The sequence below is a fragment of the Semicossyphus pulcher genome, unplaced genomic scaffold (genome assembly GCF_022749685.1).
Source record: "Semicossyphus pulcher isolate SPU_LCO1_2020_fin unplaced genomic scaffold, fSemPul1.0.p SCAF_21, whole genome shotgun sequence".
Classification (NCBI taxonomy): domain Eukaryota; kingdom Metazoa; phylum Chordata; class Actinopteri; order Labriformes; family Labridae; genus Semicossyphus; species Semicossyphus pulcher.
The window spans coordinates 478832-493186 of NW_027211695.1; the positions used below are offsets into that span (position 1 = coordinate 478832).

Below are 14355 nucleotides of genomic sequence, written 5' to 3' on the forward strand. Positions count from 1 at the left end.
CTGACTTCTCTAACGGTGCTGTGCTCCGGGCCGTAGCTGCAGGAACGGACCGAGGCCATCTCGTCTGGATTCTGGAGTTTGTGTAGCAGCATGAGGAGGTGTAAAACTTTGACTGATGACCCTGACAGTGTTTCTAAAGGTCTGCCTACAGCCCTGATCCCATGTGACGTCTGAGCTTCTGCAGAGACTTCAACACAATAACAGAACAAAATGTTGAGGAAGAGACTATGTTACCAATATGGAGGCTTTCAATGCTGAACTTTAAACATACAGAGATACGAGCATTAAGTGTCTGTTCAAACATATTGAGACCCAAGCCGTGGGAGGCTGGCTTTGGCAGGAATACAGACATTAGCAGCAGCTTATTGCTGACTGTGCTCAGTACACACACAGCAGAAAGGCAGGCGAGCGTACAATTACCAGATGTACACAAAGGGAGAGAGAAAGAAACAGCAACCGAAGCAACAGTGAGCCGACTGCAGCGCAGCTCCTTCCTGTCATCCACAGACAGACTGTCACTGTGCTCTCTGCACGTGTTGATATTAGTCTCTTTACTTTCAGCAGGGCTCCTTTACCCAGTAAGAAGATAAAACCTGTTCTTATGTTTGATTCTGAGGACAGAAACGAGCAACTGTCACTGATTTCAGCCTGAATGCAGACCCGACAATTCAGGTGGTGCAATCAGGAAAAAGAGCTAATTATATCTTCGTGCGGTGGCCCCCGAGGATCAGTTCACTGCAATTTAAGATAACACATGCAGAGTGACAAAACACAAGCAAGTTAGGAAAATCATAAAGTGGACAACAAATGGCAGCAGTTACAAAACCAGCTGCAAATACAGGAAAGACAACAACATACAGACAGTATAACCAACTACTGACAAACAAAACAATTACAGATGACACGACCAGATGCGGACAGCACCACCAAATAGACTAAAAGCCAAAGATCAAAATGTGATGGTGCCTTTTGTCCTCATCACAGACTATTTGTAGTTTTGGGTGTTTCAGGAAGTGGACAGCATCTGTCCTTCTCTTGTTTGTAAAAACCTCGCTGTCCTCTGCTTCCACCTCACTACCATGTTGCATCAGCGCCTGAGGCAGCAGAGACCGTCCATCGGGTCAGGTCCACAGGGCCAAAGTCCAGAACCACAGCAGCACCTTAGAGACGACGGCGACCTCTGTCTCTTCCACTTAACTAGCAGCGCTGTGACTGGGTGACCCTTGTTTACACAGCAGCACAGCTGAGACGGCTCTGCTCTAGGAAACAAGAGGAGATCTGTGTACTGTGTCCTCGCCAACAGCTAACTCATGCAGTTCATCTCTTTAACAACATGCATTAACACCACTGCTATCAACTAGAGCTGTTCAGATACCCATACCAGCTTTGTCAGTGCAACCTCAAATGCACTATCGGGGCACGGGGGAGTCAGTCGGTCATTCCCCGATCTAACAGCACAAGTTATTAGGCCCCAATAATCAACCTGTTTGTTCTCCTCCAGAACAGCAGCCTACACTGCAGTAACAAACGTATGGATGCCACAACAGACAAAGAGGTGACGTCTGTTAAACTATCATGTGGATAAGATTAGCAGTTAGCAGACGCTGTAATGTTTTGTTGCACTAGAACCAGAGGGGCCCTTTGTACCGGCACCACTGGAGACAAATGGAATCAGAACATCTTTAACCTTCAGAGTACCGTTGTATTTGTTGCACCGGTTTAAAGGACGGCGCCCACTTTATACATGAAACAAAAATGTATTAAAAGTCTTATACACCAAATGTTTCAGTTTATGAAATAAACAAAATCTTTCTTAATCAAATTTTGCCAAATAAACACATAAAACATCCGTTATCCATACTGCTTATCCTGTTCAGGGTCGCGGAGGGGCCGGAGCCTATCCCAGCTGTCATTGGGTGAAGGGCGGGGTGGTCGCCTGTCAATCACAGGGCTGACACATAGAGAGAGACAACCTTTTGCACCCACACCTATGGGCAATTTAGAGTCACCAATTAACCTAACAAGCATGTGTTTGGACTCCGCAAGGCCCACCTTGCCCAAACCGGGGTTTGAACCAGTGACCTTCTAGCTGTGAGGCAACAGCGCTAACCACTGCACCACCGTGCAGCCCACACATAAAACATGTCGATCCAAAACAATTCTCAATGTAGAAACAAGAACATCATTCCTCTGAAGTCCAGACGTTTGAACATCTGATTGTAAGATCACGTTTATGAGCACAAACATGGTTCGACAGTTGATCTGTAAAGGATCCACAGAGCAGACGTCTGTCCTGTCTTGGACTGTCTTCAAATATCCACAGACTCTGTTCAACCTAAAGGTTTAAGAAGTTTTTCGAGTTGTGATCGAGCAGTTAAGGCTTTTATTTTTATTACATTTAAACAGGATTAAGCAAACAATGATCTCACATGGCCAGATTCATTCATTCATTAATTAACAGCAAAGTGCAGAACGGCCAGAAACACAAGCTTCTAACTGCATGCCTTGTCCTGCAGGACTTAATAAACAAAGGTTAAATATACTGTAAGAGCGCACGGTGCGGAGTAAATACATATGAAACATCATGACACTCTGAGTGGCCTTGGATCGCTTCAACGTGCCTTCACTCTGAACACCTCTGAAACGTTTCCAGCTTCATGTGACGCCTCAGAGTGTCTGAATCTCCTTCACAAACGCTTGAAGGGGAGAAAGGCCGGCCGTGCTGTGAGCGCTCACAGGCAGCTACGTGGAATCTATCAATAACAGGCGTTCATCCTCAGAAACCCGGCGTGCTCCGAGAGTTCAGGCGCTTTGTGGTCGGCTGGCTTTGCACACGCTCAGTTTATCAATGTGTCGCCTGGATACGAGCCAGGGAAATACAATAAAGGTAATGCTAATTGATTGGTGACATATTACAAGCATGCACTGATCAATACTAACACAGTTATCTAATGGAAGCAAAGAGTTTTAATTGATTGAACGGAAGCAGAGAAATTAATATGCAGCGTTTCAACGGGGCGCTTTCAGGTGAATCGTAGCGTGTGATTGTGTGATGTGCATGCTAACAGAGACCCCCCCCCCCTCACACACACACACACACACACACACACACACACACACACACACTAGGTGTGGATCCATGTCCCTAATCTCAGCAGGCTGAATGTCATTGCCGTCTCCTGCTCGCCGCTGAGGTGAGAGATAATCTAATCACGGGGGAGACAGAAAGTAGATGTGCGGTGGGGAAGGAGGAGCGGGAGATAAAACGGCAGGCGGAGGAGGGGGACGGAGGCCACGGCGAGTCTTTGAACTCCCCTCTGACAAATAATTGAAGGACATGAGCCGGAGTATAAAGCCACAACAACAAATGGTGGAGGATGAAACCTCTGACACCGAGCGGCTTCTTCTTCTGTGGTGCTTCAAAGGAAGGAAAGACGGTGAACGCGGGCCGAACAGATGTCCACCTAATGATTCTGTCGTCGCTCTGATTCTTTCTTTCTGGACGTGCAATTAGTAACACCGACCCCCAGCTGAAGGGGGCGGGGAGTATTCGCCCATGTAGCCATATGTGTCCTTGAACACAACACCTACAGATTTGACCCCACGGCTCTGCACCGCTCTCAGTTTTGTCCGTTTAATTGGATTTGGCCGACAGCCTACTCGTGGACCTTGTGATAAATGTTTTCAGTCTTCTCTGTTTTTTAAACTACATTAACTGGATGAAGGATTGAATCCATCGGATGTCTACAAACAGACATCAGCGCTGAAGTTAGCAGCAGCTTCGAAGCCTCGACGAGCAGCGTCAGACAGACGCTGAGGGAGCTGCTGGTCTGTTTCTGAGAGGACAGACGTCAGCGGATTATGTGGCACATCAGGAGCACTTCAATGTTTAATGGAGAACTATGAAGACTGAAGGAGTCCTGATCGGAACAAGCTTAGCCGAGTTTATGCTAGCAGTAGCCTCCACCTGGCAGCATTATGAAGTAACTTAGTGTGATAAATACTCAAATTAAACATTATAGAAAAGTCACCGCCCAGACCTGACCAGAAGGCTCACAGCTTACACACATGATGACAGCGGCCTGTAAAGCACCAGTCTCATGTGTTAGCATGCTAGTTAGCACCAGCTTCTTGAGATTTTTCTGATTCGATTCGATTCTCATGTGATTGACCTAATATCGATTAATAAATCCCGAGAACGATCTTTAAAAATATGTGTACAATGGTGTCTGAAGACTCACATTTCTGAGCGTTCCTGAACGCAGCACAACTCAGCCGAAAACACGGCAGTGAGGGAGACACGCCTGCACTCATTGGCTGCACCTACCACAGAGACATCAGTGCTCGCAGACGGACTCTAGATCGTGTGTGCGTCCGTGAATATTCAAACCAGAGTGAGTCGTTTCCCATCATGCATTGTGTTGTGCAGTCGGTGGACAGCAACAGCGGCGCCTGGCCCTGAAAACTGCGACCGCTTCAAAGCCTCGCACAGTCGGGTTTTCAGAGCAAGTTGGACAACATTCTGACCGCCATGCAACGTGGTGGGCGAGGCGGCGACCGATTCACCTACAGCCTACAGTGTGGAGTCACCAGTGAAGCCAACGAGCATGTCTTTGGAGGGAACCCACGCATGCACCAGGAGAACATGCAGACTCCACACAGAAAGGCCCACTACGTCTGACCCGGGACTCGAACCAGGAACCTCCTAGCTGGGGCTGGAACTATAAATCATCCATCTGTTGTTTAGTCGACAAAATGTCACAAATATCACAAAGTGTCGTCTTTAAATTTCCTCTTCTGTCAAAAACACATTGCAGCCACAGATAACTGTCGTCCCCGTGTGTCCACGACCTAAACTTAAATATACATCTGTAACAGTGGAAAGGAACAGCAGCATGAGAACACTGTTCAGGATGTATTCAGGTCAGAGCCAGTCTGCAGATGAGCGCCTGGGTGTGAATCACTCTGCGTGGCTCCGTGTCTCAGCAGGGCTCCGCTTTCTCATTATCAGCATTAGCATTAATATGCACAGGAGGCATTCAAACGCCTCCAGTGATCACCGTCAATTACACGCCGCGCGTACAGAGAGCCGGCCCGAGCCTGACAAGCGATCATCAACGTGAAGACGAGGATGAGCTGACAGAGACCTGACGAGCTGCTGAAGAGCTGCAGTCTTATTTATCAGGCCGGAGATTATCCAGTCAGATCGCAGGGAAAAACAAAGACGCAAAACGTCTGCAGAGTGTGTCCTTAAAGCTGCAGCCATTCAGGGAGCACACAGTCTGATCGTTTCACCTAAATAAAGGCTTGAAGTCAGACGAGAGCTGAACACACCTGAGATGTCTTCTATAACCATCCATCACAGCCTAAAGCTGCTTTTAAAGGCAGTAGGAATGCAGACGTTTGTTGAGAGCTGTAGCTATTGACACATAATCGTGTCGGTCGCTTCCCACACACAAATGCCAAAGATTTTCTGGCTCCATCGTCTTGACAGTGAGTATTTTCTGCTTTTCTCTCTCTGGTAACTCGTTGGGTTTCGGGCAGATGACTGAGCTTAAGAACACTTGAACATGATAAGTTGAATTAACAGCCCTTAGACAGAGGCATCATTTTGTCACGTTGGTTCAGGAGCGGGCTGGACAGTTGGGTTTTTTAGCACCGTCTCCTCACCGCTAGAAGGTTCCTGGTTCGAATCCCGGTCCCGACGTAGTGGGCCTTTCTGTAAGGACTATGTGTTGTTACGGTTTGACCATATGCCGGGGTGCCAGTCAAGCCCAGCTCAGATTAGCAGACTTGACTTGTCAAATCTCCAAATGCAGTTTTAGAACTGAATGATGTCACTAATTCACTTCAGCCAATCAGGAAGCAGCACAAGTTGGCGTAGGCAGCCTGTCTCTGGCGCTGCAGCAGCCAAAGACGGCTCCAGATCCTCTCTGTCCAAACTGTCCGTCTTCACCCTTTCATCAGTGTTACAGCTAACACTGCGAGCACGTCACTGTCTCTGTCGTCCACTTCTTTTATAACGACAACAGAAATCCAGCTAGTTAAGTCATGTGACCTGGGCCTCATTCTAACGTTATAGCATTAACGCAGAAGTAGTGGGGTATGTCAGTGCGTCGTTGCTATGGAGACGGTCAGCTGTGTCTGTGTGCGTTCCGTTGCGTTGCTTTGATGTGAGCGGCCCAGCTTTAGAACGTTTACAGCTGCATGCAGTGTCGTTGTGAATCATTGATCTGAGCTGGCCTGTAGGCTGCAGCCTAACAACACTGATGTCAGCGTCTGTGAGTCCTCTTATTGTTTTCTTAAGAAGTCAACCGTACACAAATCTGAACACAGATTTAGAACCCAAAATAGAACCAGCAACATGGACGCTCAATAAACAATTAAGCACAACAAACGGAGTAAGTTCAGTTTGAACGGATTATCGCTGCAAAAGGAAACACAGACAAAAGACACACGTTCAGTCCGAGTTCTTTTAACCACGATCAACACCTCAGAACAGATCATCCAAGGCATCAGAAAGAACCTTACAAACTGAACTTATGATGTGGCACTGTGGACGGGAGCATTTTGGTACCAAGTATTGAAAACTATCAGAAACTGCATCAAAAGAAACCTTACTTATTCTTGGATCCAACACTTCATGATGAGAATCTAAATTTGACCTTTAACCTTCCCTATGTAGTGACAGTGGGAATGACAGGAAACACGGCTGAAGGTGAGTTCAGACTGACATGGAGCAATGTTTCTGCATGGCACGGTTACTCATAAAGGCAAAGATGCCAACTGGGGGGCGTCGGTTCAGCTCAGTGGTTAAATCACGCGTCCCATGTACAGATGCTACTCCCACCCTCGGCCTCCTACCAGGTGTCGTCCACACTCTCTCCTCCCTGTTTCCAACACTAACCTGTCCTCTCTAAATCAGTGCATTAAAATACCAAAAAATTACATTAAAAAAAAGAAGCCAATTGGCACGAATGTTTTATGAAAAGTGTTGAGACTCTCCTAACGTCCTTAGGTTGCGTCCGTACCGGCTGAACCAAACCCCATTCAAAAAACAAGCAATTTTAAGCTTGTTTGCTTGTAATCCTGCAGACAGACAAAGCATGAATTCAGACTTTGTACCAAAATGCATCCTGATGTAGTTTTTTCAGCATCATTTGAGCCTGTTTATTTTCATTAAATCTCAGTTACACCTGTTTAAATGTTTAGCCCCAGACTGCATAAAATGACATAATCAACCATCACAGAGTGTTTAAACAGTCTCTCTAGCTTGTATCCATATTATTCTTAATGAAAGCCAGATTTTGAAATCTGACGTGTATTTCTTGTTATTTTCTGGTTGCAGTGAGCCCTCATGAGACATGAGGCTGCTCTGAGGGCATCGCGCTCCCAGCTTTGGCTGCAGCCTCACTTTTCCTCTCAAGCTCTCCAAACTCGACCCAACTTCTCCTCTCACGCCAAGAGCACCAGAGAAACGGCCCTGAGCCACGTTTCCATGCTTAGCTCGGCATGTCCAGCCGACTGCATGTCAACAACTCATAGATACAGCAGGTCAACAACTCATAGACACAGCACGTCAACAACTCATAGATACAGCACGTCAACAACAACTCATAGATACAGCACGTCAACAACTCATAGATACAGCACGTCAACAACTCATAGATACAGCACGTCAACAACAACTCATAGATACAGCACGTCAACAACTCATAGATACAGCAGGTCAACAACAACTCATAGATACAGCACGTCAACAACTCATAGATACAGCACGTCAACAACTCATAGATACAGCACGTCAACAACAACTCATAGATACAGCAGGTCAACAACTCATAGATACAGCACGTCAACAACTCATAGATACAGCACGTCAACAACAACTCATAGATACAGCAGGTCAACAACTCATAGATACAGCACGTCAACAACAACTCATAGATACAGCAGGTCAACAACAACTCATAGATACAGCAGGTCAACAACTCATAGATACAGCACGTCAACAACAACTCATAGATACAGCACGTCAACAACAACTCATAGATACAGCAGGTCAACAACTCATAGATACAGCACGTCAACAGAGCCTCAGTCCTGATCGTGAGCAGCTCGAGCTCCGTTACTCTCCTGCTGACACGTTTCTGAGATGTTTTAGGAAGAAGAGGCTTCCAGTTGTTCTCATCAGCCACGTACTCCCACCAGTTTGTTCATTCAAACCATCCTTATGTTGATGGTCCTTTTACCCCTTATCGCTCCCAGCTTATGCGTTTGAGGCTGCAGTAAAATGTCAAATAGAAGCTAAACAAGCTAAGCTAGTTAAAGGCCCAATCTAGACACCACAGACTCTGAGGCACGTTCCCGCTCAGAGTGTTTACGGCTGTTTAAGATGCTCATTAAAGTTTCTCCACCTCGTTCCAGAATGGTGGTGAAACTGGACACTTACTTTGTGCATTATTTGCTTTTTATTCTCCACATCTTGTCCAACAGTTGGACCCTACGAGGAGCTAGCATCTACTTTTTGTGCAGTAAGAAACACACGTCTATGAGGAAGCAGCAGCAGCATGTTATCCTGACTGTAACATTTCCGAGCTGCAGCTGTGGAAGCTTTTAGAGAGAGTTTTACAAACCGTCCCTTCCTTTGTGAACGTCCTGTTAACCTTTCTGTCTGTCCTTTTAACTCCTATCTGCCTCATAACTTCTCTAAAGGGCACACAGTCTCCAAATGTGGATGTACAGTACAGTGTGTGTGTGTGTGTGTGTGTGTGTGTGTGTGTGTGTCGGTCTGCGGGCTGAGAACGAGGCATTAAAAAGCCTCCATATATAAATAATCACAGCGCGGAGTCAAACGTCGCCTCAGGATACAAAGAGAGACGCAGCAGAACAGACGCTCGTCCTTCATCCATCCATTAAACCAGAGCGGGACAAAGATGCATTTAAAGAGAAGGAACCTTCTCACAGCGAAGGTCGGCTCATGATTAAACATGTTGGCTACAGCAGCAACACAACTTCTGAGGAGTTACAGATTTGTTCCATTAGCGTGCAATCAGACACGTCTAGAGTCGCATGAACGCCTCGCAGACTTTACATTTCAGGTCTCAAATTAATGCCTTCATAACTTTGTTCAGCACTTTAATCCTGCAAAGTGAAATAAGCACAAGCATCTCCTCGGGGCCACGAGCAGACTTCTTTTCCCCACATACATCAGTGTAATCACAGTTAACCCAGGGGTCAAAGGTGAGGCAGGGTCAGTGAAACAGGCATGAATAAGAGAGGTTGATGATGATCTGACCTGTGTTGAGGTCTCGGCCTCCCTCTTGGTTCGGCCTTGAGAGAGCCACTGCGCCGTCACCGTCCTCCCCCCACGCAGCCCTGCAGACACAGCAGGAGGCAGGTTAATGGATGTAGGACACAGACAGTATCATCACATGTGGGGCAGGTGAGCACAGAGGGGAAACGCTTACAGGTAGGAGGGAAGTCAAGGTGAAAGGTTGGTAAACATGGAATGACATGCTGGTTGTGTGTTGGGCTTTAGTCTGTGAGAGGTTGCTCTTTGAATGTCAGTTTTCAGATTGTGTCATGCTGTCCCTGAAAAACCTGCCCATGCACTCACAGAGGCCCTGCTTACGCTTTCATTTGCTCTGCTCGTACTAAAACCAGGATGCTTGCACTTGGCTCGATTGAAGAAAACAAAAGTATAAACTCTTTATAAACAGTTCACATTTTAAAATATGGAAGGAGAGCTCATGATTAGACAAGAAACATAGCGTGCAGGGTGAATCGAAGTGCAAGCAGGGACTATGTGAGTGTAATGGCAGAGTTTTGATGGAAAGAAGTAACAGTGAAGAGAAGTGAACTCAATGCGTCAAAGCTTCTTCAACCAAGAAGGAAAAACAGCTGGAGTGGAAGTTAAACATGTTGGTGCAACAACACACCCTCTCTTTTTCAGGCCATGTTTACACGTACACGCGTGTTATGGAAAACTGAGTTTTGCCTCCTTTGTTTCCAAACAAAAAACCAATTCACACAAGCAAAGTTGTAAAAAATCCCTGTCCAAAAGAAAACCAAAACCACAACAGAAACGCTGTCATGAGAACGCCGCACCAACAGGGGCCGATATAACCCGGTCATGCAAAGAAGAAGAAGAATCGCGGGCAATCAAATCAACCCGACGCCTCTGATCCTCAGCGTAGTGGACGAGCAACTGTACACTCACACATATATGTATATATGTGTGTGAACATGTACAAAGTCCTGTTAGGCATCACTGTTTATGTCACGTCCGTCATTTTGCAAAGAATGTCGCCTCATTAGTGACGCCTCACAAAGGGGTTAATGAGACTACCCCGTCTCCATGGAAACAGAGTTTCTAAGTCTTCAGCCTGGCCGGAGTTTTTACCAAAGATCCGTTTTCAGAGACATAAAGCGGCGTTTGTGTGGACGACAGGACGAAACAGAGAAAAAGATACGTTTTGAAAAACACCCGTGTAAGAGTGGACGCAGGTCTTCTTTCACGATCAATACAAGCTGGAAATGATAACACAAAATGAATGACCTCATGTTTTGTAGGTTATTCAACATTAATCTAAGTTTGCAACACAATATTAATATTAATTTTATAGCTCCAGAAGATGTTTAAATGACTGCGTTGATTAATAGACCTCCTATCACTTCATTAGTCGCTCAGATAATCATCAGCATTGGCCTCCAAAACGAAAGTGAGCACCAGATTTGAAACCTTCAGTTACAAGAAGAAAACGACTTTAACATGAGAAGAACGGAGGGGGCGGAGCCATCAGTTCTGATGCATTCAAGGAAGTCAGGAAATCTAAACGCTGAGCGGCTGTCATGACACAGCGTCAAGCAGATTTATCTCAAGTTGAATTTTAGATCTAGAACAGATTGTTAGCTGTTAGCTGTTAGCTGTTAGCATGCAGATTACGGATTACATTCCGCCTGCTTTTTTTTCAAACCAATAATCTTATCATGCTGGTATCAGTATATCAGTATATCTGTATCAGTCTGTTTCAGTGCAATGTAATGTATTATATTTCATCCCAGTGTTTGTGAGCAATAAGACGTCCCTATGCTAACATGCTGTCTGTGTTTTATGTTGTGCCATTCTGTCGTTCCATCTGGGTCGACCGTCTGCCGTCTGTCTGAATCCATATTCATCAAGTCTCCACATCCTTTAACCAAAGAGTCCTTCGCCTGCGCGCTCCTTATTCGTCTGGCTGCTCCTTATTCGTCTGGCTGCTCCTGAGTCCTTTTAGTGAAACACACATCACACTTCCTCGCTCCTATGCAGAAACCATCACCATCAGTCTGTCTCCATAAAAGCTAATTAAAAAGTGAACTAAACATGGCGCCATCATTGTGAAACTGTTATCTCCTCACATTCTCCTTCAGTATTTGTCTTCCTGCTTGATTTGAGTCGATGCAGCGCCGCAGCTCTCTGGAATAATGGCTCCCATTTTCACAGGGAAGGATCTCAACAGGACGACTAGATTAGCTGCGATGAATCATGAGCTCACTTCAAATCGACAAAAACACTTCTCGGGACATTGAATTTAAAAGAGAGTGATTCATACACGTCGGGTTGGGCCGGCCGCGTGTTCTATCACAGAGAGCTGGGGCACGTCTCCGCTTTGTTTTAGCTGAATAGCAATGAACACGAGTGACTTTCATTTCAACTCTGGGGAACATTTAGCTGATATCATCTGGAGGACAGACGCCGAAGAGTTTACTGGACCTCAGTCTGCGGTTTATCAAGTGTTTCAATCAAACACAAACACACACAGAGGAGGCAGCGGGGCAGCGGGGCAGCGGGGCGAGCGAGGCAGCGGGGCGAGCAAGGCAGCGAGGCTCTGTTTGCTAAATGTAACAAGTTTTATCAATCTGCAGCCGAAGAACGTCCGAGCTGCCCCGAGTTACAAAAGCTAATCAATAATCAGCCAGGGACTACAAACATGGTGTTCTACCTGTCACCTACAAACATGCTGTTCTACCTGTCACCTACAAACATGCTGTTCTACCTGTCACCTACAAACATGCTGTTCTACCTGTCACCTACAAACATGCTGTTCTACCTGTCACCTACAAACATGCTGTTCTACCTGTCACCTACAAACATGCTGTTCTACCTGTCAGTGGACGGACAGCTGGAGCATCTGTGTGTATGCCTTATTTACCTCTCCGTCAAACAGGACGCCTCCATCTTCAAACTTTGGCTGCACGTTTAGGACCCAGTAAATTAATCTAAAGCAGCTAATGAGGAGACAGAAGATCATCCATCTATTCAAAATGGCTGACTTCCTGTTGGGTTCAGGGTAAGGTTCCAATCGGCTTTTTTGTACGTTTGGCCATGATAAATAAACCCTCCAAATGTTTCACCTGAAGGTGAAAGACCTGCTGGGGCTCCTCTGTCGAACATTAGTCGGGGATGCTTTGGAGCAACTTTGCTACATCTGTGTGCAAAGAAACGTGCACCATGTCTGATGCATGTGCAACGTTTGTTGGTTTTCAAACAACTTCAGCCCCTAAAGAACCAAACCAGAATAATCCCAGTGATATGATCCTCGTGCTGCTGTGCCTGAGAAATGCCGCAGAGCAGCAAGTCTATTAGCAGAAGTGTTAATGAGTCATGTCAAGGTGACAGCCATTGTGAGGGAATCAGTGATAAAGACTGATGCAGCTGTTTGACACATCCTTGAGAGGCCAGCTGTGACAGAAATCAGGTATTATCCTACGAGAAGCCGGTCAGCACAAAGTGCTGCAGAATGCTTATCGACTGCAGAGCACACATTCGGTGGAACACGTCTGTTTTTCATGCACTTAAGTGGCCCTGAGAATCAATGGAGTCAAATCTGAGAACACAAAACCAACTCCCCGCAGAGGCAGACTGCTCTCTTAGCCGCTTTACCCTTTAAGATAGCATCTAGCTGGGCTAAGAGCCCACTGAGAAAGTCCATCACACCGCTTCCACAATGGAGCGGCTCGCTCCTCACCGCAGGCCTCTGCCATGTTCGCAGCACATATGCTCCTAAAAAGCCATTACATCCCCACCGGGCGCCGAGAGAGCTCTGCTTTTACACAATCATCCATTAAACTCTCAAACTGTCAAGTGTGTGCTGCGGCGCATTCTGCAAACGCTTAATAATAATATGAGATACTTTAGTGTCTCTGTAAGCCTGCAATCAGAAAACTGATTCCACATGTTTCATCGCAGGAAAGTTTTATAAAAGCAGAAACTTTGATTGCAAATTAAAACTTCTGAATCCAAAATGTCAGTTTGAGACGTCAGCCACGTCAGGAGCACCGTCACTTTCAGCTTAGCTCTGTGGATCACTTATTGCTATAGTCATTTTATTAGGCACTGCCTCCTGACCATTAACCACTTTGTTCTATAATCTCACTTATATTTGAGTTGTTTTTTTGAATTTCTCTGGTGTTGTTCTGTATGTTTGGAGCAATCAGGAACGATCATTTCCTCCAGGTTTCATTAAGATCTTAAAAAAATCTGATCTCATCAAAACTTTTGGTTTCAAACCAAAACAAAGCAGAACTTTTGAATTTTACTTTAAAAATCTGCAAACAAAACTTTTGTGTGTAAAAAGGAGAAACTAAACAAACTGCAGAGTCGAGAAACAAACTTTTCAATGTGCAAACAAAAGTTTTGATTTTCATTAAAACATTTTTTATCACAAATTTGCAATAAAATATTTTCTGATCGCATCGTCGACAGTTTTGCTCTCACACCTAAAACACATGTTCACTGGTTGCGTGATAAAGACACAAAGTGAACCTGATAAAAACACCTCCACCACAGGACCAGAGTCAGCCTCTGCTGTCCTGTCACCTGTGTAAACAGGTGAATCAGGCCGTCCACATCCAGCCGATCGTTTCCTCCTGGTCGCTGAAGATCAAAAGCTTTACCCCCCAAAGCAAAGGTCGCCATTAATCGCTGATAACACTGAAAGGAATCCATTAAATGTCAGCAGCTTGTGGCCTGGAATTGCTTCAGTCAGACGACGAGGGGAAACATTTCTGTGACATTTGAGGGCGACAGAAGAAGAGTGAGAGAAATAATGAGTGGATGGAAATGGACGTCTGCGATCAGTAAAGATATGGATCCTGCTTTCTCCATCCGCCGTGCTGCACACATCCATGCTGCTGCTCATCTGTATGACCACTGCGTCCTCACATCAGGAGGCAGACACGCTGACCCACTGTAATAGCACAGAGCAGGGTCGGTGCGTGTTCTGAACCGTGCTGAGGGCTACGTGACCGCCTCCACATGTGTGGTCAAGCGGACAGCAAGAGAGATGCTGACGACTCGCTGCTATCAGG

The 14355-nt window shown here is 45.9% G+C and overlaps 1 protein-coding gene across 2 annotated transcripts in view; it reads right to left on the reverse strand.

Annotated features, from left to right (window-relative positions):
* The window catches only part of adam19a (ADAM metallopeptidase domain 19a), a 171399-nt gene that overhangs the window by 128484 nt on the left and 28560 nt on the right, over positions 1-14355 (reverse strand). For both annotated transcript variants that reach the window (XM_069671980.1, XM_069671981.1), the window contains exon 2: positions 9299-9378. In XM_069671980.1, coding sequence (XP_069528081.1) covers positions 9299-9378 — 80 coding nt within the window. The remainder of the gene's footprint in view (positions 1-9298; positions 9379-14355) is intronic.